This window comes from Anarrhichthys ocellatus, unplaced genomic scaffold (genome assembly GCF_004355925.1).
Source record: "Anarrhichthys ocellatus isolate YVR2014 unplaced genomic scaffold, GSC_Weel_1.0 scaffold2, whole genome shotgun sequence".
Lineage (NCBI taxonomy): Eukaryota > Metazoa > Chordata > Actinopteri > Perciformes > Anarhichadidae > Anarrhichthys > Anarrhichthys ocellatus.
In genome coordinates, this window is record NW_022280032.1 from 3,246,106 (window position 1) to 3,272,971 (window position 26,866).

The following is a 26,866-nucleotide window of genomic DNA, read 5'->3' on the forward strand; positions in this document are numbered from 1 at the left end:
TCTCTCTCTCTCTCTCTCTGTCTCTCTCTCGCTCTCTCTCTCTCTCTGTCTGTGTTCATCCTCAGGCTAACTTCTCTGCTGGAGTTTGCGGAAGAGAAGATCAAAGTTAACTACGTGTTCCTGTGGTTCCATAAAAACAGAGAGGATCGATGTAAGAGCTCGTCTTATTTCTGAAACTGGTTTATTATTTTAGTTTAGTTTTTATTTGTAGAGGCAGGGTTTGCTTCTTTTATAATGTTTTAGAAAATAGGAATACCTTAAACTGGGTATGCAGTCAATAATAAGGATTTTTTTTTCCCGTGTGCATGACTGGATGAACCAGTTATGGAGCCCCGCTAGGCCTCCGCAGATTGGCACAGGTTTTGGTAAAGATGTCGGTACAGACACAGTTCTATCTTTATAACAGGAAGACTCTGGAAGCCTCGTGCACCTCGATGCTCTCATGATGTTCACCAAAGAATTAGTTCTGTAAAGTTAATCCTCCCAAAAACCACAATGCGTCACATTCAACTTCAGCTGCAACTTAACTGTCTGACTTTGGAGGAAGCCAGGCTAGCTGCTTCCAGTCTTTATGCTAAGCTAGGCTAACAAGAGGAATACTGTACTAATGCAGGACATGTTCTAGTCGATGTTGTACTTTTGTAGAGCAAATTCCCGTAAAACCATAATTTTAATGAATCAAGTGACCAATACTAATTAACATCAGGGTCGAGGTGACTCCATTTGAACCTCTCACACTTTTTTTTTTTTTTTTTTTGTCTCCCCCCTCCAGTGTCCATCGTCAAGACGTTCCACTACATGGGCTTTGAGATGGTGAAGCCGGGACACCCCATGGTCCCGGCCCGGCCTGATCTGGCCTTCATGGTTTACTCTCTGGACAACAGCAGCAGCTCGGACGAGGAATGACTTCCACACCTCGCTCTCCCTCCCGTAGGACCATAGGTCCCGTCCCCCCGTCCCCCCCGAGAATATCTGCAGATTGGATAAACGGGGAGTGGCGTAGCTTCAGCTAAGCCATCACGGGTCATCTTGGGATTTGGGCTTTTCTCTTAGCGGTTCCTCTCTTGGCTACATTATTTGTTTGTGCTGCCATCAACCAGACAAACAACTGTTTGACATTCAGGAGAAGGCGGCATTTTACTTTAAAATTCAGCACATCTCTCCTGACGGCTTCAACCTTTTAATAAGAAAAGAGACTTTTGGTTTGTCCTTGTGTGCGAGCTGTTTGGTTGAGGGAGTTATGGTCAATAAAATGTGTTTTTTCCTCATAATATAGATTGGTGGAAGCCTGATCTGTCACATATAACATTAAATCACATGTCGGCATTTCTTGTCACTTCTTCCTGAGGCATCATTCCAGCACACGTCAATCACTCGTTTATTTTGTCATTTTTAGCTCTCATCTGCCCAAAACACTCTGTTAGTCTGTCCAGACGTGTCAAAGCAAAAACGCAGCCTGAATGTTGAGCTGTCAGCTCTCGGAGGTAAACGCCTCCTCCTCCTCTGTGGAATAATCACCCTGTGAAGCTGACGGTGTGAGTCACTGTTTCACTTTGCACGTCACACCAGAAACAAACGCTTAGTTTCTTTTCTGTTTTGTTTTGTTCTTTCAAAAATCATAAGCTGAATAATTGTTGGTGTAAGATTGCATTAAACTGTACATACAAGGTTTGAATCTAGTGAAGCTTTAGCCCCGGTTTGTGCTCAGCAGCCGTTGCCAAACAACTTCTATTGTTCTGAAGGTTTTTCTTCTGACGATCTGGATGAAAGCTAAATGTCTTATCCGGGCAGTGAAAGTGGGAAATGACAGAAGTCGAGACGTTGTTTTGTATGAAAATCTAAAACGATGGAATTAAAGATGGACGTCGGCACAAACGGAGGCTCATGGAGCTTCGTAGATTCATTCACCCGTTGAAAGCTCGACTGTAACTAGGCTTTTTCTGTGCCTAAAGAGGAGAGTGCAATGCTAGTATTTTTTACTCATGAGTGTTATTGAGGAGTGTGTACATTTTTCACTCATATATTTAATCACATGCAGAGTCAGACCCATGCTGTAGGAGGGGGGGGGGGGGGGGGTGTGGGGGGGCTTGTAGAGGTACAACGGGAGCGCTTCAGGTCATTTACATATATGCAAATAAAAGGAATCCTGTGCAGGTTTATTTTAGTTAACAAAACGCCAAAGAATCCATTCTGTCTGTAACGTGCTGTCTGTTTGAAATCATGCTAGTATGGTGCGTAAAGCAACATTCCCCATGCCGGCCATACTCTGAGGAACATGATGGCGGTCTGCTCCATGCCGGGGGCCTTTTCTTCTTCCGCATGTGTTCAGATCACACGAGTCTTCATTGCTACTGATTGAGCCCCCTGACTATTAATGAGCTGTTAGGAAATGTCAATATAGGATTTTTCTCAGAGGTATATTTTTATGTGTGTACATTTCTCAAATGTTTACTGTGATAGTTTAGGGATTTATTTTGTGTTGTCGGTGGAATAGTTGGCAACCATTCAATGACAATCCACACTTGTATACTTTTTGTCTTGGGGGGGGGTGGGACAATAAAACTTGTTATCTTAATTGGTGTCTGTTTGTTTTTGTCAGATTCAAGACATCTGTTGCAATAAGATGTTTTCTGTGTACAGACTGTGAAGCCCTTGAATTGAACTGTGAGTTTGTGCTTTGCTTCAGAAAATGCTATACAAGCAAAACACCATGGCAGATAAATTAAAGACTGATGTGCGATCAGAAAACATTGAAGTAGAGCAGCGACGCTGAGGCCGATGTGAGGTAATGAAAGTGTGAAGTGTAGTTGTGTGAAGCTCTGATCCAGCCGATCGCTGACTCGGGCGCTAATCCCCCGACCAGCTCAGCTCACGGTACATAACAGCTAACCGCTGGCTTCCCGCCAAACACTGCAACAACCTCCCAGGTCGGTTGATCTAGAGATGTGTTTTCAGTGTCCAGGGCAGGATGAACTCAGCTGTGCTATATCTGTGTCTCTAATGCAGCAGCAACCTTTGTTGTCGGTCCGTGTTCTTTAACACGGTGGTCCTGAGGCGCTAAACGGCCCTGGAAGAAACACGTCGACGAAAAATAGAAAACTTTTCACACAACACATTACAGAAATCACTTAAGCAAAAAATGTTCTCGTGAACAACCCAAATTTGTGTTTACATTCACTGTTTTAGGCCAAACGGAAATTTGTGTAACAAACGTGTAGAATGCATTTTTCCCAAATAAAACACTCGCAAAGCCGATTCTTAATATTTTAAATCCTTGATTATTTCTCTCTCTAGTTCTCTCTGCATTGATTGTTGCAGTTATCCGTTTACAGCCTTGTCATTACCAACAAAAGCCGACATCACCAGGCGGCAACCTCCGGGTCTGAAAGGTTAAACTTGCATTCTTTCTAATGGCCAGCAGGGGGCGACTCCTCTGGTTGTATAGAAGTCTATGAGAAAATGACTCTACTTCTCTCTTGATTTATTACCTCAGTAAACATTGTAAACGTGAGTTTATGGTCTCAATCTCTAGTTTCAAGTCTTCTTCAATACAGCATGATGTTCATTAATAAATTATGTTCCATTTAGAGTCAAACAGACCATAAAGCAGTGGATGCTTTAAGGCGGGGCTACGTGGTGATTGACAGGTCTCCACCACAGCGTTGTCCGTCTTTTATCTTACAACTTTAACCCTTTCACAATGTGTTCTCAGTTCATGAAAGGTAATTGTAACATTTCAGTTGCCTAAAAATGCCAAATTTTGGTTGTACTCCAACCTCTCGTGTCACTTCTGGTTGCAAAATGCCAAACTTGAGGCTTCAAAGAAGTCAGTCCACAAATGAATAGGAGATTCAATGGTGACTCAATGTCCACTTCTTACATGCAGTCTATGCTCGAAGCCACAAATGAGTCTCTCTGCATCAAGACCTTCCCTCAGTTAGTGTGCTAGTGTGAGCACTAGGAATGCTACAAACAATGTCCACCTATAAAATGTGTCTCTGGGCCCCTCTGTAAAATGAATTCATATTTCTGTCCAAAGGCCATCCAGCTGTTTGGGGCCTTCCCTCACCGTCACAACGGTGCATTGGAAATCTGAAGTCTGCTGCGTCACTAATCCCCTGGACTAAACAACAAGAGGCAGATAGTCCCCTGCTGGCCTTAATCTTACCATGACTTTGCATAAAGTCACCTCAGATTGAGGCTGATAAGCCGTTACCGCATCACGTACACGTGTACGTCCTTCCATCTCGGTTTCCAGCATCCGGTTAGCGGAGTTTAAAACCAGCCGGTGGATATCTAATCCGCTCTAAAGGGACTCCACTGAAGATCGGATGTGCTTGAATGGAAACCTACTTTTCTGTGTTTGTTATCTGATAGTGTCCTGATGTAACTACTGCTGACTAAACAATAGTTTGTTCTGGAGCTCTCATTTAAGCGTCTTTAGCTGTAAACTACATGATAGGACATATGATGGGATATTATAATCGTTGTTTCGTGGGTTGAAACACTCCATGTTTTAAATCAGCCCTGAACCTTTCAGCCCAACGCTGACCGTTTGTGACTTTTCTGTCGATAAATGTAAATATCTGAATACTTTTTTACAGCCTATAGATGGATGTGAAGGCATCTTCATCCAACCAGGACACAGCATAACGTCAAAATGATTAATAGTTCCTGCAGATTTGAACCATCGCCCCTCAGTGAACGGCCTCTTCAGCGGAGGACTGAGAACATATTTGATCTAGTTATCATTATGGATTTAGGAGTTTGTTCACACTGATGTAGGCTAATGAAATGTACTTTATGACCCGTTTTAAACCTTTGAAGTCACACTTCATTTTCTTTAACTACCATATTTTGAAGAATCTTAACTTTTTAATGACTTTTTCAACATAAAATATGACTTCATGACCTAGAACTTATACTACACCATTTAAACTTGTTAACGCCAACAACATTATGCAAAAGAGTTCATTTGAAACCGATCAGAACGATTAAAAAAAAATAAATAAATAAAAAATATCAAGTGAATAATTCATCATCTGGATTTATTTTACGAAACAACACAAATGCAAACATAGCTGAAGATTGACATTGGATCTCACACACAAACTGGACTAATGGACTACTTGTCCTTCTCCTTCTGCTCCTTCTCCTTCTTCTCCTTCTCCACTTTGGCCTCCTCGGCTTCGTGCTTCTTGATCAGCGCCTCGACTTCCTTCTGCTTCAGCACTTTGATGCAGGTCTTTCCGTTCTCGCGGGTCAGAGTGGCGATCTCCACTGAAACAACACACACACACACAGACAGAGAGAGACAGACGGTAATGTATCAGTACGGACACCTGTGGTTCATCTATATTTCTACTTACTGTAGAGTTCTGAGAGGATTACTCTATATTCATGCTTTTAGTTTGTAGAAAGTCCTCCTAACAAATGTTATCTTGTAGGAAGGTTCGCAAATAAAATCATGTTTTGTGCACCACCAGACTGACAATTGAAAGACAAAGTAGTGTTTCTGTCCACCTGATGAATGCAAGTGCAATATTTACTTTCCTGGTCTCTTATCGGGCTGTTGAGCTGCTAAACGCTCCACTATCTTCATTAACTGTCTGTCTGCTGTTAGCGGTGAAGTTGAGGGCCGTGCAGACAAACGATATGTTGAAAGACACTAAAAGCTCTGCAGAGCTGAGGGAATCTGCAGTCTATGAAGTTTCTTTAATCTCAAGTAAGTATGACGTTCATGATGTGTACGGTGATCCGCACCTTTCTCTGCAGACAGCTTGCTGACGTCCATGGTGTTATTGAGAACTTTAACGGCGAGAGCGAGGGCTGTGGAAAGCGTCATCTCTCCCTCCTTGAAGTCTTGCTTCAGCATGGAGACGGCTGCCTGAGGGCGAGCAAAGAAGAAAAAGAAAATCACTCCTAAACACACCGTCCCGTCTCGTTAGTGCTGCAGAGTTTATGTAGGAAGCATTTACGCATCGTTGTCTCCATCTGTTTTCATCTGTGAAGATTCCATTCAAACCTCATTCTCTCTCTCAGACTACTGCCGGCTGTCAAATCTCCTTTTTAAATGAAATAACACCACACATTCAAAGTGGCCTACAACATGTTTGAGAACACAGGCCTACTTGTGCAGTAGCATGCTGATATTTACTGAAGTTTATTGCATCAGTTTCTGTCATCGCTGGATGGATTATATGAGCAGCGGAGTCGGTCGGCACGTCAATCTATAAACCAGCGAACATGTTCTTGCAGTTGCCAAATGTCTCAGTGACCACATTAATGTCTGGCCTCACAGCGTTGCCAATGTGAGCGTAATGAGACCGACCACTGACGTTATCCCTGCATGATCTAATCTGTGGCTCATGAGGAGAATTCAGCGTTGGGGGAATATTTATTCTACCTCTTTGTCTTTCCACCATTGCTCCTCTGTTTAGGAAAACTTTTGTTCACCTTAGAAGCTTTCTCTTGGACAGAAGTGTTCACCCAATGCTCTGAAGAGGCTCTGTTACCCACAATGCTTTGTGTGCAGCCCCGTGAAGAGCCGCTGAGATTAGCAAAGCCACCATCAAATCAAGACTTGCACAATTAGCTGCCCCAAGAGTCGGCACTAAGTAGGCCACAGCATGTTCATTGTTGAGGGTCCTGCCCCGTTCATGGCCACACACACACACACACGTTTCCTTTCTAACTCGACTCTATTTCAAGTAAAGCAATTCCTGGTCGAGAGCGTTGACGGCGGTGAGACTTACAGCGCTGTTGTTTCCGATGCACGTGGCCTTCCAGCCGCCGTAGTTTCCGCTGGGGTCGCTCTGGTAGAGCTGGAAGCCGTAGTGTTTGTCCCAGCCCATGTAGAGCAGCGACACGCCAAAGGGACGCTTTCCTGTGAGGACAGACGACAACACACACGGTGGCTTCATAACGCTGACTCATGTTGAGGGTCTGGTGTTCCCAACTTAGATTTATTTTAACTAAATTCTTTTAAAACGTGATGTTCAGTAGTTTCATAACTTTGTGTTTTAACGACACAACTTGACTTATTTCTGGTTTTAGAATCCCTTGAGTTTGAATAGTTAGGATGCAAAGAGTAAATCAGTTGGAGAAGAAACATTTCCTTAAATAATCAAAACTAATCATGATTTATCATTTGAATCAGAATAACTGATAAAGTAACAACTGTGCAACACTACCCGTTTGAAAAAAAGAAAACCAAGCATTCAATATGCAAGATGCTGAAGAAAGATTCCTGTTTCCTCAACCTGGGTCCCATTCTAACAACTGTTACTACAGGTGATGCTAACTCGCCACGTCGATCTTAGGGATGCAGGAATTTTGACTCCAGCAAAACAATGTTCATCAGGACCAGCAGCGCGAAGCTACGGCTGTCCAAATGAAGTAGCAAAAGAAGCTGTTTTCATCGGGATGTAAACTCTGCATGCAGATGAAACACTCGTCTCCTGCTGTGACAGAACTGTGAGGCGCTGCTTTGTACCTCCGAACTGCGTGTAGGCCTGTTTGATGTCACACAACGCCGTGACCAGCTGCTCGCAGGGGATTGGCTCCTGGTACTGCAGCAGGTACCTGCAACAGCAACACAGATCATCACAATTACATCCATATTTATATTCTGTCCCACCAGAAGCATTCGGCTGCAGCAGAAATGAAGACGGCCGTGTGACTGACTGGAGCTCACCTCTGTGCGATGAGCCTCAGCTCATTGGTCAGTACGTTGGCATCGGATGTGATGCCCGCCACACTGCACGCCATGTCTCTGCAAGGACATTGGAAGATGTAGGACCATTGCAAAGACAAACCTTTGCACACTGCCTACCTACTATTTAAAAACAACATCAAGGCTTAAGCAGGAGGAACTCACTCGTTCAGCTTGTAGATTTTCTCTGAGAAAAACACTTCATCCAGCAGCTTGTGAATGTTCCTCCTCTCAGCGGCCAGCAGCACTCCGTCATTGGCTAAAATTCCCAGGCAGCTGCCGGCGTGGCCGATTGCTTCCATGGCATACTCGACCTGATACAGACGCCCTGCAGAGGACACACAGCGCTGTCAGGACCAGGACGCAACAACAGAGCACCAAGAGACCAGAAACAAAAACAAGATGCTTTCTCCTGGTTTAAAACAAGTAAAGGTTATGTGTGACAAAGTCTAACTTGCAGCCTCATCAGTTGCTTTATCATTGAAGAGCTCTTACCCTCCGGTGAGAAGATGGTCGTTCTTGAATCATATCGACGGGACTGACGGGAAACAGAAAACACATGAAAGCTAATCGGAACTTAATTCACTTCCAAACACAGACCACACGTATTAAAGAGTATTTTGTTGGGACAAATAGGAAGCTTTCTCTCATAAATATCTTACACCTTAAATAGTAACATGAGGCCGTAACTGTAAAACAATTCTGATGCGTTTGTGCAGTTACTCTTTAAATCCTCCGATGATCGTTTTCGTTCTTTTTCTTGTAGCTATGAAATATGCAAGTGGATGCTGAGCAGAATATCACTAAATCTGCTTGTTGACGAAATGGCTCCTTGGAAGCAGAAGTGTGTAACTAGAAGAATCCGAATTGATATCTGATAAGGGGCTTGTAGAATGGATAACCCTGCAATTCAATTGATTTAGTTTGTTTCAGGGCACACTTGGAATCCTAAATGAACTATTTAGATTCTGAGATTTGGAGAATCCATAAAAAGGTGCATTGTTGTTGTTGTCCTCATGTCAAAGAGCTGACTGGCTGCAGAGATGTTTTTTTTATCTGAACATTAGAGAAAGGAAGAAGCCAAGCAGCACGTCATTAATATAAATACACTTCATCATACAAAGTGCAGTTAACTCACCATTTTTGCAAATTGCTGTTGAACTCTTCTTCTGTGGAAAACAAACACAAAGTTGTTTTGAGTGTCTTTATGAGGCAGTGAAGACCAGTTAGCTTGGCCATCTACGGCTGGTTGTGAACGTGAAAGAGACCAAACTAAGAGTCGTTAACGTCTGCAGTGTTAAACCAGTAACGGCTAGCTAACTGGTACTAACTACTGACTGAGGTTGGTATTAAGTTCTCTTCATTTCATGTTGTTAAAGTTTACGCTAATAACTATGGCGTTAAAGAAAAGGCTCATTCTTCGCTCGACTGTTGACACGAACGGGGATGATTCAACAAAATGTTAGCAACAGCTTCATGCTTTAGCATTTAACGTTAGCTAGCGATGCAGTCTATGCTAACAACGGAGACTTTTTATAAATGTTTTTCACACTGATCAAGAAAGAACACGATGTTATTTACGACAGTGTTATGATATTAATTTGTAAAAAATAAAAAATGCTTACCGCTTAAAGGGCTTTCTGTGAGGCGCGATTTGATGACATCACAGAAAGGCGTCGTGTCGACGACATGTAGGCGCGACACTTTAATTCATTTATTTATTTATTTAACAAATGGCTCATGTAACACATTAAAAAAATTTAAAAATAGTATTGCAAATGCAGAAGGTGAGATAATCAGACCAATTAATATATATATATATATAATGAAAATATTTCAGGCACAATCTTAAACACATGTCTTTACAGTTTTTATCGCCTTTTTATTGGTAGCCTACAATACTTAATAGTTTATATACAGTGAAAAACCTTTGTTAAAAAAGTATTATTATCTTGATAAACAAGCATCAGCATGTGAACATGTCTCTATTAGCAGTGGAGGAAAACTAAAGAGGTGCTATATTTTAAAGATATTACCGGTACGTTGTACAGTTTTTCTATTATTTTGTGACTTCTCTCCATCCAAACTACTTTAAAACTTGTCGACATCATACGATGAAAATATGTAGCAATGAATTATTCTCACAAAAACAAATCCATACCTTTAAGTTCCCTGTCGATCACAAAACATTTGTTTGAAGTGAAAAAAAAAACCCTGGTCATAACCTTAAACCTTCTGTAAGGTTAGAGAAATACATTTAAAATCCTACGTAACATTAACCTCACTAATGTTTTCATTCCACACTTTTTTGTAGACATTTCCAGTTACATACTCATATCTTCTACTATTTCAATTTTACAGCAAAATACCGGTGAGGTTTTATATCGTTTTCCGTTTGTGAAAGATGTAATTCTATATTTTCACTGTGCATACTTAAAAATACATTTTTACTACAAATGTTGTAATAGGACAGGATTTTTTGACATGTTTACTATTTTACTTTGCTAAACTCAATGGGATGTCAGCACAACTCATAACTCGAGTCATTGTGGTTCCAATAAATGTAAGTTCTGATTCTTAGCTCTTATTGCACTTTGTTGCGTGACTTCCTTCAGTGGTGTTTTCATATTACGAAATATAGGAGAAAAAAAGATTTCTCCTTTTTGCGGCCGCTCAGATTGAAGTTGCTTTCACAAATGAAACTAAAGTGTATAAATCATCCAAGAATTTCTAAATGTAGGAGTCACAATAAACTAGTGTGTCTTAACACAATAGTCAGATATCATATTGAAACTTGCTGTAGTCATTCCTCCTGTTCACACAGGTCAGATTCCTTTCTAATGCAAGTCATTGTACATGATGGGGACACAATCTACAGTCCTCGCTACAAAAATACATTCCAATGTTTAGTTGAAGTTAATAGGGTGAATATTAACAGTCTGAATTAGACAAAATTCCAGTCTTTTTAGTACTTAGTATAATTCCCTCTTCATGCAACTTCCCCTTCACTGCGGCTCAGTAACACAACACAAAGAAGGAAGTTGTACTAAAACCACTGTCACAAAACCACACCCAGTTTGAATCTGGGGCCTTGTAGCCGCCTTTAAGTTAAGTGTTAAGTGTATTCTTTTCATTACTGTCTGTGAATCCTGGCTTTTGAGTCTATGTATAATGTTAATATGTTAAAATGAATACACATTTGAAATGACACCCAATCTGTTTGAATAACTCCGACTACTGAAGCTTCATTATAACTTGAGATAAACTTTGGAATGTATTTCTGCAAGTAACAAGGACTGGATTCTGTCCCCATCGCTTTCTTTGGAAATGTGTTCGGAACACTTTTAAAGGCCAATATGAACAGGAGGACTGATTACAGCGAGCAAACGCTGTTTAAATGTTAATATGGACATGTGAGTATTGTTTTAAGACAGGTTCACAATTGTTCAAATCTGTTTTATCATCAAATTGCATTAATTACACATCTGATCAACTAATTTCACAAAATAACAATATAAATTAGATTTTTAGTGAGTTTAATGCAATGTCACCTTACCATACATATGAGGAACAAGAAAAAGCTGTGTTAATGAAAAGGCTTGGCTAAGGCCTGGGATTCCATGACCCAGGTGAGATGTAGCATGGCATGGATGAAGGCCTCTGCATGCCATGGAGTCAGGAAGTGATGAGTCTGCAGAAAGCTGGTGAAAGACTTGGTGATGGATTTTAACTGCAGTTCAATTGAAAGAGGGGAATCAAAAAGAATGCATATAAAACTATTGGTAGTTGAATTTAGAACCAGTGACTTATGTTTTTGATTGATATCCACAAAAACTTAGTCCTTTTGGCTGTGGGAGAGCAGGCTGTGCATTTGTGTAATTAATGATTTTCACCACTAGGAGGCCCCCTCGGCTTGAATGTGCGGTAAAGATGAGGCCCATCTCCTTTTAAAGTACACCTACAGGGATTTAAAAGTCCTCAAAGCGTTTGTCTGTAGGAGGCCCTCTGACCTCTGACCTCTCTGGTCAGGTGGTGGTGTGTGTGCAGGTGTGGTCCCTTTTCAACCTCTATTCTTGGACGCTTACTCAGCTAATTTCCATTCCACATGAATCATGATTCTAATTGATGACACATGAACAGTCATCTCTTCTGTCAGCCAAGAAGTCTGATGAGTTTTGATTTTTCAAATCCTCAGGTATGAATACACATTTCCTCAAAATAGATATTTCACACATGGCAAACTCCACCTGGTCTTGTGAGGATCCAGTACAAATACAACATAGATCTACTGTATATCATTTATATTTTAGAGGAGGCGCATGATAAGAAGTAGCCAATGATTGATACATTAGTCTACCAATGAATAGCCTTGCAGAACAAACCTCTTTGTTTCTTGTTTGACCTTTCCCCCTCAGTTATACATCGGAGTGTTGCCACGGCCTGGCAGCTTACCTTGAGATTATCAAAAATAATCACATCCTCACATTGTTCTCTCCGAGGATTGGCGCAGTAAAGTTGCAGCTGCAGCACCTCAATAAACAACCCATAACACTGCAGTGTTTATTCAGCGATGAGGAGTGTGCTGCGTTTTTTCGATTTGTTCTGTTGACCTCGTTGTGGAGCTGGCTCACAGATCCTCCTGGATCTGCCTGAAGATGCAGAGTTTATAACTCCTTCACCATATTTATCTTTCAAAGGACCCTGACATGGCTCTCACATTGTTCTCACGACAGACTGTCATTTCTATATTTGAGCTGAACTCAAAGCATCTTTTCTATGATTTAATCTCCCACATTGTTTTGACATACAGGCTGAGTGATGGATGTGGACTATCCAGTCTCTCCTGGCCTTCTAATTCTTTGGTATCACGAAAGTGGCTGATGTTGTTTTAATCATTATTTAGCTGCCAGAGGTGGAGGCCAGCTTTAAAGGGATTTTTATGGGCCCCTATAAAACATTTCAAGGTGGCAACAGGTGCTCAGCAGCCAGGTGAACTATAGAAGGCTGTGGTGGCCAGCCACCAATCACTATGAGGAGGCATAGAGACACAGATAAACCAAACACACACTCAGTCATACTGTCAAGTTCTTGCTGTACATTTCACTTTCTCGTGTGTAAAGCTGCCAACAATACGTGAACCGACAAATCAGCTTTGATTCCTTCCATCTGCTCTCAGTAGAAGGTCAATAGGCTCCACAAAACAACAAGTATTTGTATTTCCTTACATTGCTATTGCACGATACAGTGTTTATCAAATGGGGGAAAAGTTAAATAGATCTTTTTCATTTTAAACACAGGTGCCACTAATAACATTATAGATTGCTGCATTGCATTCGTTGCTGGAGCAGAGTTATCAATAACTTTTAGAGACCAAATGTAGTAAAAAGCAACTTAAAAATGCAAATCAACTTCCAAATGTGAACACTAGAATAGTTTGTGTTTAAATGGTCCTAACGTTGTAAAATGGGCCCCGACTCCAACGCTGTATCCAAATCTCTTCATACATGCTAACTGCCCTTTTAGATAGCTGAAGTTAACTCTCACCATAAAACTACACCAGCCAGTGCACCTCATGTTAATCATTCATAAATGACATACTACTGTATTGAAGCATTATTGAAGCATCAGAATATGAACTGATGTGACAGAAGCTGAAGCATTTTAGCCACTTTAAAAGTTAGCTAGCTAACGGTACTTCGTTCGCGGACGCCATTTCTTCATAAAATTGGCTTCCTATTCAAGTCAATGTCTTGTGGTCCTCGATCTCTATGTGTGTTATTTCCCACATCACTGTGACGAGTGGATCTACTGTTTTTCAAAGTGGTTAATCTTTGTGTTTTAATGAATCACAATGTCTGCTCAGCTTCATCATGAAACATAATTGGGAAACCGTGACACAAAACGAAACTACCAGTGAATTTTGAAATAGTGTCACGAGACAGGTATCAGACAACAGTGTGTCATTTCAGGTTGAGCGTGAGAATCTGGGAATTCCTCAATTTCAAAGAATATTATTGCCATTTCCTGAGTTGTTTATGTCGTGTTCATTGGGCACAAAGGCAGCATGAAAGCAGTTTTGGGGTCTAATCACAGGAGGCGAAGTCCTCCTATCATCCCACACTCAACACCAAAAGAAAAGTCTCTTAAAGGTTTGTATTATTTGGATTAAGTTAGCTAATTAGTTATATTATATTGTCTACAGAACAGCTACACTCAACTAAACTCTTAACTCAAATATCTCAGAATTGATCTATTTCCAGTCTAATTAGTACCGGGTTACATTGTTATTTCTTGGAAATGACTAGGAAATTACACACCTTTAAATAAAGAGTCACCGCTGTATTGCCCAACCTAATTATAACGTTGTTTGTGAAATGCTGAATCCTTTATTCATTTGTGTTGTTGGCCTTAAAGGAATCATACTTTAGATAAACTGACTCACTGAAAATATACACACCATGTGAAATGTTTATGTGTGGAATATAAAGGTTTCTAAAATCCCAAATTTACAGAAAAAGTACTGATACAAAATGACATTAAAGAAAATAGATTCCACCGTCATGCCAGCAGCCAGTTAGCTTAGCTTAGCATAATCACAACCACTGGAAACATGTTTAAAAGCGACACATTGTGGTTTTTACACTTTTAATGAGATATAATGTATTAATTATAGTTAGCTTTAGCTTTATTGGTCACCCTGAATTGAAGCAAGGCTAGCAGCTGTTTCCCGATGTTTCCAGTCTTTGTGCTTACTTAAGCCAACCAGCTGCTAGCTGTAGCTTCATATTTACTGCACAAGATACCAATCTTCTTATCTAACTCTCGTATTTCCCAAATGTCAAACCTTTCCTTGATTTTGACAGTATCTTTAATCTACATGAGATTTATTTACACACAAATCCAGCAACTTTTGCACATGGATTATTTTACAGTAAAATAAATGTCCAAATGTCACATTTGCTAAAATACCTAGAGGCCCCTTTGTTGTCTTTTTTTTCTTCATCCCGTCTCAGTTTTCTGGTTGACAGAAGAGTCCGGTCGGCCTCCTGGCTGTGCTCCCCAACATTTCCACCTTTCTAGTCTATTGTCTCCACCAGCCCACCCTCTGCCCTCAGCTACTGTCTCTGTTATTTTATGAGAAGCTCCTGTCATTTTGGACTCTGACGTTGGCCTGAATATGCACGCCAAGGGCCCCCCCGACGCGGAGTTGGATTCCAACTTTGAGGGCCAAAGGGAGGATTTCCTTTTTAAAATGTCTGGCTAGTAAATATGTCACCAGGCTGGAAACCGATCCCGTGAAAAAATAGGTGGGATGTTTTCAAACCCGCCACAGGAGTGTGTGCGAACTGTTTCTTCCCTCACACACACTTGAGGGTAAAGAGTGTCAATCCCCTGCCAGCAGAGGTATCGTCTGTCAAGAGTAAGCAGCCCCAGAGCAGTTTACCTGAGATCTGCTGCTAAATCTTCTCTAATTAGATTCACCAAAGATTCTCTATCTGTGTTATTTCTATGCACCTCAAAAAGAGTTTCACTCAACACCCTCACAGTGATAACAAAAACTGAAACAATACTGACCTTTCAACTGACAGATCCGTTTTGACAAGGGGGAAAGAACCTGTTACTCATTCTTAAGTCACAGAAACACTTTATTGTCTCTAGAACAACCTCAGACCCTCACTTCTCATGTGCATGTACAATGCTAAACAACAGCATGCTAACATGTTCACTATGAAGATGTAACTTCGTGATGTTTTGCAGGTGTAATGTATACCCATGGATTTATAAAGAGAACTGGATATGGTGTCAGAGGCGGGACCCAGTTCATTCTTACTAAAGTGGCTCATTGGCACAAAAAAGTTTGACCGCCGAGTATAAAATCATCCGGGTCTGTTGGCAATTTTCTGCATCAAGGGGCCCTCCGAGCAAGCGCACTGGTGTTTCCTTTAATCCCGCCTTCAAACCCTCGGTCCAGCCTCATTCACATGAACAGCGGAAGGAAAATAACTCTGGATTTGGCTATTAGTGAATTTTAAAACTTGTAGGACCCATTGCCAATCCATGAAGCAGTTAAGCTATTTCAATGGATAACTAAAAAACTTTGACCTGCTGGTGGCGCTAAAAAATTAAAGTTAGAGGGTCATAAAAGTCATTAGAATCCATCCATAGGGATCATGAATACTGCCGCAAAATTCCATCAATACCAAAAACGTCAACTTCATGGAGGCGCTAAAAGGAAAAGTCAGGGGATCACAAAAAATAAAAGTCCCCATCCTCTGGGGAGCATGAATAATTTGTACAAAATGTCACGTTGATCCACCCAATAGTTGTTGGGATACTTCCGTTTGATCAAAGTGGTGTCCAACCGACCCACTGACCGACATTCCCACCCCATAGAGCCACGCTGCTTTTGTGGCTAAAACAACAAACCCACTGCAGGATTAAAATTGAGGATTAAGATGGTGTTTGCAAATCTCTTAGTGACAGGTTTCCACCATTGGCAGCATTAGAGCCTTTTATTAGCATTAAAGCATTCACATTCTAGTTTTTATATGTGACATGCCAAACACATTACTCTTCCCACATAATTACACAATGCAACATCTTCAAGTAACATATATACAAAATCATACATCATAATTTAGTATAGCTGTAATGAATTGTGCACCAAATAGCAGAAGAAAGACAGTGTATGTTTAGGCTGATGAAGGCTTTGTCCAAATATCTGGCTCCAACATGTGAACAACCAAGTGTTTGTGCATAATTTATCTTAAGAGAAAATCAGTTGTTATCTCACAAAATGAAATATTGCATGGTTCACACAGAGAGTACTGTTTAAAACACGATAAAGCAAAGTGAATGAATGAATAAATAGATAAATACAGTGAACTTTAGGGCAAATATTGAAACATGTTTACGTTTTTAGAGCCCCAATTTTGATTAGAATCCTATTAATATCCTCATAAAAAACAAGTAATGTGCATGTAGTATTTCTATTGATGTAATTAATTCTAGAGGGAAAATGTATAGACAAGTAGCAGAATAACACATTCTAGAGATGTTTTCACAAGTATACCTCACAGATACACAATGTAAATCCTTTAAAATAAAAGGAAAGGGTTTTACAGTCTGGTTCATCCCACATGCATCTGTGTGTGTGTGTGTGTGTGTGTGTGTGTGTGTGTGTGCGCGTGCATTGGGGAGGGGGTGTCCTCAGTTTTGGCCACACCCCCACATGTCATGTCAGTCATGTGCTGAGTGACACTGCCTGTTATCAAATCCTACATGATCACTCTGTTTAAGAAAACTGACATAAATGAAAAAAAAAAGAAAAATGCTAATTTAATTGACATTTCACTTGAAAACAATTACAGTTATTTCACACAGAGTGGAGCCAAATCCTACCCGCCCATTACAACTGCGATATAGCTCCCACCCCTACGGCCCTGCCGTGGACGCGCAGCGCAAGTGCACGCGCGATACGACAGGCAGGCGATTGTGGACGAAAAGAAAAAGAGAGAGAGATATAGAGAGAGGGAGAGAGGGAGAACGACGTGACGACTGGAGCACCCAAAACAGAAGCTCTCAGGAGTACGACACACACACGCGCACATACACACACACTCACACACACACACACACACACACACACATAAATAAGCAAAACAGAAATATCTACAGCAGATCTGGAGATCTGGAGACTTTGTGCGGCGGGATACGTGGTGCGGACTGTTACGCACGACAGCGTTTCCCTGCGGTAAAAAAAAAAACACCACCCAAGCCTTTCGGACAGGAGGCGCGCGGCTTGCTGCTCTTCCTCGTCAGAACAGAGGGTTCGCAGCGGGGAGATTTACGGAGCAGAGGACTGACCGCACAGTGGAGGAGGTAAGCCCCTCTTTTTATTTCTCCTCTCCCCCCTTGAAGTCCTCCTAGTGTTTGCATTTTGCTGTCAGTTAAAACGGAACCAGCGGAGCTCGTGGTGCGGAATGTCAAACCTCCGTTTTTACGGGTCGCTCGCCGCCTGTCAATTTGCCATCAGCTGCACGCAGCCTCCTGCTCCCCCATTCAAACGGGCATCAGACCACGTAGCGGGTGTGATTGGGAAAGAAATGGATCGGCATGGTCCGGATACCCTCCAGCAGCCCATGCACGCACCCAGGGCTCCAGCCTCCCCCCCACTCCGTCTCTCCCCCCTTCCTCCTCACCTCACCCCACCATCGCCGCCGCCTCGGATAAATGTCACACTGTTCTTTTCTTCTTACATAATGCGTTAATGTGCCGTTACAGATATGGCCCCGGTGTGTGCTGGACGCCGCATCTGGGCTGCGGTTTGGGTCTCCGCGTGAGTGTGACACGGTGCAGCAGTAGAAATAAACGTGACGCACTGGTATATGTGGATGATGATGATGATGCTGTTAAGAGCTCGATTCATCCAGAGCTGGTTGGGTTTATTGTCGCAGAGGAAGGTTGGGGCTCTGAATGGTGCTGTAAAAAAAGGCTGCAGAGCTGTGTGTGTGTGTGTGTGTGTGTGTGTGTGTGTGTGTCACATTACTACGCGGTGTTGAGAGCTGTGACGGACGGTTGTGACATTCTTCGTCATGTGTGAGGCGTTTCGGCTGCTGACATCACACCGCTGCTGCCTGATGGGGCATGGCCGAGGCTTTTTAAAATGTGTGTGTGTGTGTATATATATTTTTATTTATATTTATATATATATATATATACCTCTGATGATGAAGAGGTGGGTCATTTGAGTGTCAGAACATATAAAGTGAAGCCTTTACATGTCGGCTTTGAAGCAGAAAACCATTGTGTTCCAAATTGCTCCACTTAATTCAGTGTTTTGAAATCGTAAATGAGGAAATAAATCAGTCTGGGATAAAGGTGAAGGAAATAAAGGCACCTCTAATGGCAGATAGAGCAAAGCAGTTCTGGTGGATTTACCTAATCACAGTTGAGCGACTCAGCAAAGCAGCAGCAATCCGTTGACATGTTAAAACAGGCCTGCATGGCCTCGGCCAGACCAGACCAGACCAGACCAGCAGTGGCCCACGAGGTCTCTGTCTACAAGCCCAAAAAGCTCCTCCTTCTCCGGCTCAGCCACAGCGCTGAGGAGCCGTTGGCTGCATGTGTGGCAATGTTCACGAAACGCCACGGGGGAAGGGGATAAAGTCATTACAGGTGCGGTGTTTTTGAAAAGCCGGGTCGCCTCGTCGGACACCCCGGCTGCTGATTCAGTCAGGGGGGAGAATTCCCCTCATGCGATGTGAACTTTGCTGGCATTAACATTTCATTCGGGTTCTTATGTAATTGGCAAAGCTCTTCAGAGCAGGACTGAAAACATTGCTTTGACAGCTCCAGCTGCCCGGCGAACGCGCTCGTGAGCGAAGCAGAGCGGCTCCAAATGCCTCATTTTCTAAACGTGTGACGGATGAAGACGTCACGGCAGAAGGAGAGCATCCACATGTTCTAACCAGTCACAGTCAATATGAACACCACAACAGCTAATCGCACACGAGGATGAGGGGGGTTTGAATTGGAATGTCACTCGTTTGAATAATTCATATGGAACGAAAGCCTCTTTTTCTGGAGCCGCTTGAGGACACTACCCACATTTTCTTTAGCGTTAACGATACTGTCCTTCTCCTTCAACATCATAGGATGTCCATCTGAACCAGCTGAGGTCCGTTGGGTCCATACATACATACATACATACATACATACATACATACATACATACAGTGCCTTTGATCCAGAAAGAGGAGAAACTAATCAAAACGGAGCAGCTCCACCGAAATGTCATGACGTGTAACGGCTTAATATGGTGTACAAATGATGAGTAAATATAAATCCAGGTCATATAGGTTTACGTAAGGAGATTAACTTTGGTGCATTGATGTGACTGAACACTTTAGTTTGGTTTGTTTGATCTGGATCGAGACAAAAAGGATGCATTGTAGCCTTTTAATGATGAACAGGCTTTGAAACAGGTGTGTTATAATGTTATTGGGTCATAACTAGGGATTGTTTCAACCACGTTTTAAAAGAGCTGTATTTATTTATTTTCACTCTCTGATTCATTGATCAGGTTAAATCTCCGCACTCGCTGTTGCCAAATAAAATACAAAAGGCCACTTAAAAGATGGCTTACTTGACAGTTAATGATCAATACATGGATTTAATGCAGTTCAGCCTTTGAATTCATGCTAAAACCAAAACATCTCAACAACATCTTCTGGTTGGTCGGCTTGCTTTGAGTCAGATTGAAAGCTGACTGAGAAGCATCTAAACCAAATGAGTTAGTTTGCACTAAATTGCCAACCTTGTGTCCTAGAAATTAGTACGAGAATTGTTTTCCCAATTCTCTTGTGGTGATATTTTTGCGAAGTGAATTGTTACATTTATGTACCACTCTGGAGTCACAGGGAGGTGTTCTCTTTGATATTTTAAATGGAAAAACAACTGTCCTATATGATCTCATAGCTGACCTTTATAGCTGACATTCAAACACTTCTCTCACAGATGTATCATAATCTACATGCTCTGATGATGAAGTCTGTGTTAGATGACGGAAGATGAGCTCATCAGCAGATTTAGGCAGGAGCTAAGGAATCCATGCACTGGAAACTGATAAAAATATCATCTCAACCTACAAGCGCGCTGACCCTCATTTCTGTTTCGTCTGACCTCTTGAAGGGATGGCTTTAAGAAAAATGTTTTTTTCTGTTGTTGGCGTCCTCGCTCGAGCAGTCCGATCACTCTCAAACCTGCTGCCGTAACGCTCAAGGCTTCATGTAAGACAATACCAGGATGAGGTCAATGTCTCACATACCATGTCAGTGTGCCTATATGCATCTCAAACCAGGTGTATTTATAGAGCCTTCCACAATGGTGGTGTGTGTGTGTGTGTGTGCGTGTGCGTGCGTGCGTGTGTGTTGGGCATCTTAAATAGCGTCTGTCTTTGTCCTGACACAGACGAGAGGACTTGAGAAGACTCTACAGTAAAGCAGTCAGGTTTCCATTGTTATCACTGGCGTCAACATTATTGTTTGACGGTATCCAAGCAATGTTTTTCTGTGGATCCACTCCTTCAAACCTCTTCTACACGTTGGAGCTGCAGTCAGACAGACGGTTTCATTCTTTGCACATTTAAAGGGAAGCCTTTGTTACTTTCTACACTGTTGTATCTTTGATCTGTGATGTTAAATGCATACAAGGAGCGTTATAATTTACTCTCCAGTCGTACCTATTTTCCTCATTCATCTGCTCGCACTGCAGTGAGTGATTTCCCAGAATGCTTTTCAACACTTCCCAGTGACCTGAGCGTGATCTGGTTGCATGGAGCTGCATGGTTGATACGTTGTTAGGGTTTGTAGCTGTTGTGATTGTGGAGTGAGAGAAGAAAAGTCTCACAGCTCTCATTAAAACAAACAAAAACAATCATGAGGCAATGCATTCTGGAGAATTGAGGCCGCTATCAGTGGAGTAATCGACGTGTCTTCCTGTTCTTTGTATGTATGTATGTTCCTCTGCATGTTTGTCATACAGCTGTGCCAAGTTGTAACTTGAGCATTTGCTGTTTGCTTCTGATGGATACCAAAATGTGACATTTTAGATATTAAATACATCTTGCTATTAGAGGGTATCTGTTGAGATTCCAAAAAAACCAGCAAGGGATTGGTCATAGAAACCGGTATTGTCTGGGTACCCAAAGCTGGATGTATCTTATTCCTCTGTGCCATAAAGCTCCATTGTTATCCCAAAACTATTACAACACTCAAATTAGCCTTCCTTCACTCAGCCATTATTATTTTTGACTTAATCCCACCGACATCATCCTGCTGCAGTAAATACTCACTCGCGTACCAAATGTGTATTAATCCACAGCTGAAAATAGTCCCCAACAAACGCATTATTTACGTCTGTTTTTTAAATGAATATATACTCATCTGTTTTCTTTAAAGAAACATATGTTCAAAAGCAATCAGTACGCCACAGACATGGTAAGAAAGTCAAGTGCAAAGATCAATGCCAGCCTTATTTCATGTTATCCCGGTTTGATAAGTTCACACTATGAATGAAGAAAAAACAAAACGGAACAATAACATTTCCCCAGAAATGCAAAATATAACATAAGCCACTTCTTTTATGGATGTTGCTCATGTACTCCGGCCACATCTGGTCACATTCTTTCTACTCAAACTATCTTTTATTGCTCCTAACAAACGCACTTTATTATACACATGCACGCAGCTTGAAAATTGAAATAGAGAATGCTCAGTAATTTTCGCATCTGAAAGGGATCCTGCCGACACACTTCTGCTGTTTATGCCGCTCGCCCGTTGACCCGCCGACCTCTGTGACACTCATGTGACAGGAAGACTGAAAAGTATTTAGTCACACAGTGTTGACGCCTCGAGTCTTTTAAGTGTTTAAGTTGACCGCAGTCGGAATCAGACGACCTCACACAGACACTCCTCTTTCTTTCTCTGAAGCCTTCATCCACAGACGAGGTTAATTCACAAACACATTCTCCTTGTTGGGCTTCACGTAATCTTTTAGAGAGGAACACTCAAAGAAACTATGTCCAAAAGAAGAAAGACAAGCCGGCTAGGAATACTACCTCTCTCTTGTGCGGCTGTCCAACACTATTAGGATCACTTTCACTTTTTCCACAGTCTCCTTCAAAGGAGTTGCTGCAGTATAATATGTGTCACTGGCGCGGATTGTTAGCATGATAGCAGAAGTCCTTTTGATTCCAACATGGCTTGATTCTTAGCAGGGCGCTGCTGTTTGTTATTCCCCCGGCTCTTCAAAGCCCTCTGTGAATTTCTGCATCCATTATTGCTTCTCACATCTCTTTGTATTATTCATTTAACCTCGTTCTATGGCTGTCGCTGCTTTAGGCATGAACGCGGCACGAAAAAGGTTTGTCGTCATGCGAATGCCGTGGTTTTGTTGCTGAAGTCATTTTGACGTGGAGAGTTGGAGGAAGCAAGTCTTGATTGTGTTTAGTGCAACAGGCAGCAGCTGGTGAGGGCGTTGATCCCCACCCCCCGGGCACGTCCCGGGGCAGAGAGCGGCCAGCGGCATCGCCACCCTTCGTCCTGCTCGGCTGATCACAGATGGAGAGACAAGAGCAGAGAGTTGGACAGGGATGATTATGAGAAAGAGTCTCGGCGTTAATACATGTGGAGGGATTCCTTTTAAATCAACCAGCCAACAGGCCCTCTCTGCAGAATATAGGACTATGCCTCTAGCCTTTTTGTATATCCCTCCACTAGCTTCTGTGTATAATGGGGTAAGCCACTGGCACCAGTAGCGTAACCATTGACACACTAACAATCACTGTGCTAGAGAGTTTTTTGGAAATGTTGAAGAGACCTGTCATCCGCTTCAGGCGGAAACCTCCGGGTCTGAGAAGTGAAGCCAAAGTGAAGGTGCCTCGAACTTGATTTATTTTTAATGGCCATCAGGGAGCGACTCCTCTGGTTGTATAGAAGTCTATGAGAAAATGACTCTACTTATTACCTCAGTAAACATTGTAAACATGAGTTTATGGTCTTAATCTCTAGTTTCAAGTCTTCTTCAATACAGCATCATGTTCATTTAGTAAATTATGGACCATTTATTAAGATAAACCATAAAGCAGGGTATGCTTTAGGGCAGCGCTACCTTGTGATTGACAGGTCGCTACCACGGCGTTGTCTGGTCAGGGAGTTGTCCGTGTTTTTGTCTTTCAACTTTAACCCTTTAACACCATATTTTCAGTTTATGGAGGTTCATTGAAATTATTTTGGTTGCCTTAAAATGTCTTGTCGAGCGTTCAGTGGTACTTAACGCCACCCTCTCGTGTCACTTCTGGTTGCAAAAAGCCAAGATGGCATCGGCCATAAACCAAGATGGCGACGGCCAAAATGGCGAACTCGAGGCTTCAAAATGGCAACCCACAAAAACTAGCGACGTCACGGTCACTACGTCCACTTCTTATTTACTGTCTCTGATCTGCATGCCAAATGACCTCCTTCACAGCCATTATTCGCTGAAGAGCAGCCTCTCTGATTAGCTAATACTCTTTGCCTTCTTCACACAATTATTTACGCTTCTTGCTGATGAACAAGATTTGTTCTAATTACTTAAAATAATTATTTTCTGTTTAAATTAGTGCTTTAGAATAATGTCTTTAAATCCCAGAGTACTGGGATCCTGTCAAAAGCCCCCAATTGCAGCCAATGCAGTTTTAATAGATTACATAGAATGGATAAAATGTTTGCTAATGGCCCTTATTAAAGTATCACATACTATCCTAAAAATATAACGATCAGTTTTTTTCTTCTTCAGAAGGCATTATTTACATAACTAATAATGTTTTTAGAAGACATAAGTGAACATTTTGCTATGATAGTTTTGATATGATAGTCTTTCTATTTTATCTCCCTCTTCTTGTTGACTTCTGGGTGGTTTGGGTGCTCAGAGATCCCATCCACATGATCCACACGACCCCAAGCATTAAGCCGGCAGTCATCTGCCGAGCTGAAGGGTCTTTGATCAGTTCTCTGAATCCCTAAAAGCCTCGAGGTCACAGTGTGACAGCTGACCCTGCACTCTGAGGTCTAAAGGCAAGAAAAGGGAATTTTCCCTGCAGCAATGAATAAAATATCTCATTAATTATTTTGTTTACCAACTCAGGAAGCTGTTTTTAGTTTTTTTTTTTCTTAATTCAGTGTCGGGCAGCTGAGCGCAGTCAGTAGCCAAACCATGACTGTTGCAGCTGGAACCCAAAGAAAACAATGGCAGGAGGCTCAGAGGATGTGATGCACCAAAGGTACTGAAAAATCTCAAATTGCTATTTATTCCGATTTGTACTTCAGCTGTAATTTGCGTGTGGAAAGGATGATGGAAACCAGTCGTATATGAGCCCAAAAGCTTGCTTGTGCCTTGAGCGTCCACGTGAAGTGCATGTTTTCAGCTGTGCTGCTGATGCTGCATTGTTTGTCTCACTGTGTTGCCAGCTGATTGATGGAGCTGCAGCTCAGATTGACAGATCTAGCTCAGCAAGCCACTTTTCCCCTAAAGCCAGCCAGAGTTTCTGCCTGTGAAAAAAAAAAAATGCCTATGAGGGTAAATCTGTAAGATAAACTCTCGCCCCTCTGCAATTAGCACCGTGTCATTTTGGGGTTTTGAGGCAGCCGATAATGTCACATCTCGCTCGCGTCTGTGGCTCAGGTCTTAAACATTTTTTGACAGCCTGGCCTGCAGACTCGGGAGGCTGCGCTTGTGTCACTTCCCCCTGGAAGCTGTTGTCTTTTAATAAGCGCTCGTCTCATATTTGTGCCGTCTGTGTGGCGTCTGGTTTCCGTCACCGTGGACTCTGGCCGGGACTCGCAGCCAAATTCACGGCCTGCTGAGGAGCGCTGGCAGCGGACGCACACGCGAGAGGAATTTCAATACAGAAACGAGCGTGTGACCTGCTGTCTGCCACTGGTTTGTTGCATTATGCTGTTGGCTGTGTGTGTGTGTGTGTGTGTGTGTGTGTGTGTGTGTGTGTGTGTGTGAGAGAGACCGAGAGAGAGAGAGAGACCGAGAGAGAGACGGAGAGTAGTGGCCAGAGCCAGAACAAAGCAGTCTGCAACCGGAGGACTTGGGTGTGGCACTCATGTTTGATGAAGCACCAAATGAAGTCTGATGTCTCAATGCCAGTGCTTTAAAACCTCTCTTCATTTCAGCAAACCTCAACACTTTTAGGAGGTCTGACCGAAACGTGTCTCATCAAGCATCAAAAACCGTCAAAGCACCAAAGTGTTGAATTGCTTTGTCAGGTCTTGTTTACATTTTCTTTCATCAGGTGTTTCCTGATTTAAGTCTTAATTTTGTCACTTTTTTCGAGCAGAAACATCCAAGTCCAGCTTCCCAGTTGTGAGGGTTTCCTGATTTTCTCTGTTTTATTTGGCTTTTTTGGATTGTTGGTTTGGCAAAATAAAGACGTTTGAAGACGTCACCTCGGGCTTTAATGGACATCGTTCACATTCTTTGACGTTTTCTAGACCATGTGGTTAATTGGGAAAGTACTCTGCAGATTAATCGAACACAGTTGCCTTAATTTCGCTTCTTGTATGGCTGTAGAATAAACAAAAGTATGTTCATATACCTCAGAGTAAGGTATCAAAAAAGTATGACTTTGGCATTTGTGCCAAAATGTAAGTGTCTTATTGTCGCCTTGATCAAAAACATCCAAATAACCCCCGGTTCCATTCATTTACTCTTTGTCTCTCCTTAGCTTCCTGTCTCTGTTCTTCTGGCCCTAACAGCTTAGTCATTCTGACAAGGTTGTCTGAAAGTTGCTCCGCCCTGCAGTCCGTCCTGCTTTGGTGCTCGGCTCTAAACTGGGACGCCACAGTACGAATATAGCAGGTGGGAGCCGGTGGTTCAGTGGCTCAAAGTCGCATGATGTCGGACATCTTCTCCTCGGTCTTGTTAACGTTTGTGTCGCTGTCCTGTAAAGAAGACAAGAGACTCATCGTGGTTCTCTGGAGGAGAGTGGCAGCAAATTTGCCTAAAATGTAAACAAGCCACTATTGTCTCATTTTAGGTAAATGTGGAGGAGGAGCTGTGAACATGTGATTATGCAGTTTAACATGAAGTAACGCATCAAACAGTCTGCATCTTTCTTCATTCTGTATGAACATTGTTAGCTGATGATGGCTTTGTGTCTGGCCTTCATAAACGCTCACCATAACAATGAAGACCCACATGTTTTCTACGTATCCTCATACAAAGATTTGTATGCTGTCTTTAGTAAAAGCTTCTCCTAAAAGTTTTCCTACGAAAGTCCAGCAACACGTCAACTTCCGCTGGTTACATGCATTCAGTCTTTTCAAAACTTCTGTCGTCACAGGAAACAACTTAGTTAGGTTTAGGCACCAATGTTTGGTTTTGGAAAAGATCATCGTGGTCAGAAATACGGTGCCGGCATTAATCATTGGAGTCAACATCGTTCTCTGTACTTTGTGAGAATCCTCATTAGCTGATTTCTGTCCATAAACACTCGTCACAACAAAACACTCACAGGAGACGTGTTATTAGAGCAGAAGTGATTCATCGATCAGTCGATCAACAATTTGATAATTGACTCTTCATTTAAGATATTTATCAAGC

The 26,866-nt window shown here is 42.1% G+C and overlaps 3 protein-coding genes across 13 annotated transcripts in view; 2 read left to right on the forward strand and 1 right to left on the reverse strand.

Annotated features, from left to right (window-relative positions):
* The window catches only part of oaz2a (ornithine decarboxylase antizyme 2a), a 10,597-nt gene extending 7,256 nt beyond the window's left edge, over positions 1 to 3,341 (forward strand). The window contains 2 exon segments of the mRNA XM_031865064.1: positions 66 to 151; positions 773 to 3,341. Of these exon segments, the coding sequence (XP_031720924.1) occupies positions 66 to 151; positions 773 to 906 (220 nt within the window). The 3' untranslated portion in view covers positions 907 to 3,341.
* A 1,690-nt stretch (positions 3,342 to 5,031) lies between these two features.
* psma4 (proteasome 20S subunit alpha 4) lies at positions 5,032 to 9,412 on the reverse strand. The gene is made up of 9 exons (XM_031865015.1): positions 9,340 to 9,412; positions 8,853 to 8,883; positions 8,210 to 8,252; positions 7,880 to 8,042; positions 7,697 to 7,774; positions 7,496 to 7,584; positions 6,756 to 6,886; positions 5,764 to 5,887; positions 5,032 to 5,280 (listed from the first exon to the last, which is right to left on the reverse strand). The coding sequence occupies exons 2-9, from the start codon at positions 8,853 to 8,855 to the stop codon at positions 5,126 to 5,128; spliced, it is 786 nt and encodes a 261-aa protein (XP_031720875.1). The 5' UTR covers positions 8,856 to 8,883; positions 9,340 to 9,412; the 3' UTR covers positions 5,032 to 5,125.
* Positions 9,413 to 17,518: 8,106 nt separating this feature from the next.
* The window catches only part of LOC116392982 (unconventional myosin-IXAa-like), a 130,571-nt gene continuing 121,223 nt past the window's right edge, over positions 17,519 to 26,866 (forward strand). For all 11 annotated transcript variants that reach the window (XM_031864869.1, XM_031864885.1, XM_031864889.1 and 8 more), the window contains exon 1: positions 17,519 to 17,596. The gene's annotated coding sequence lies outside the window, so the exon portion shown is untranslated. The remainder of the gene's footprint in view (positions 17,597 to 26,866) is intronic.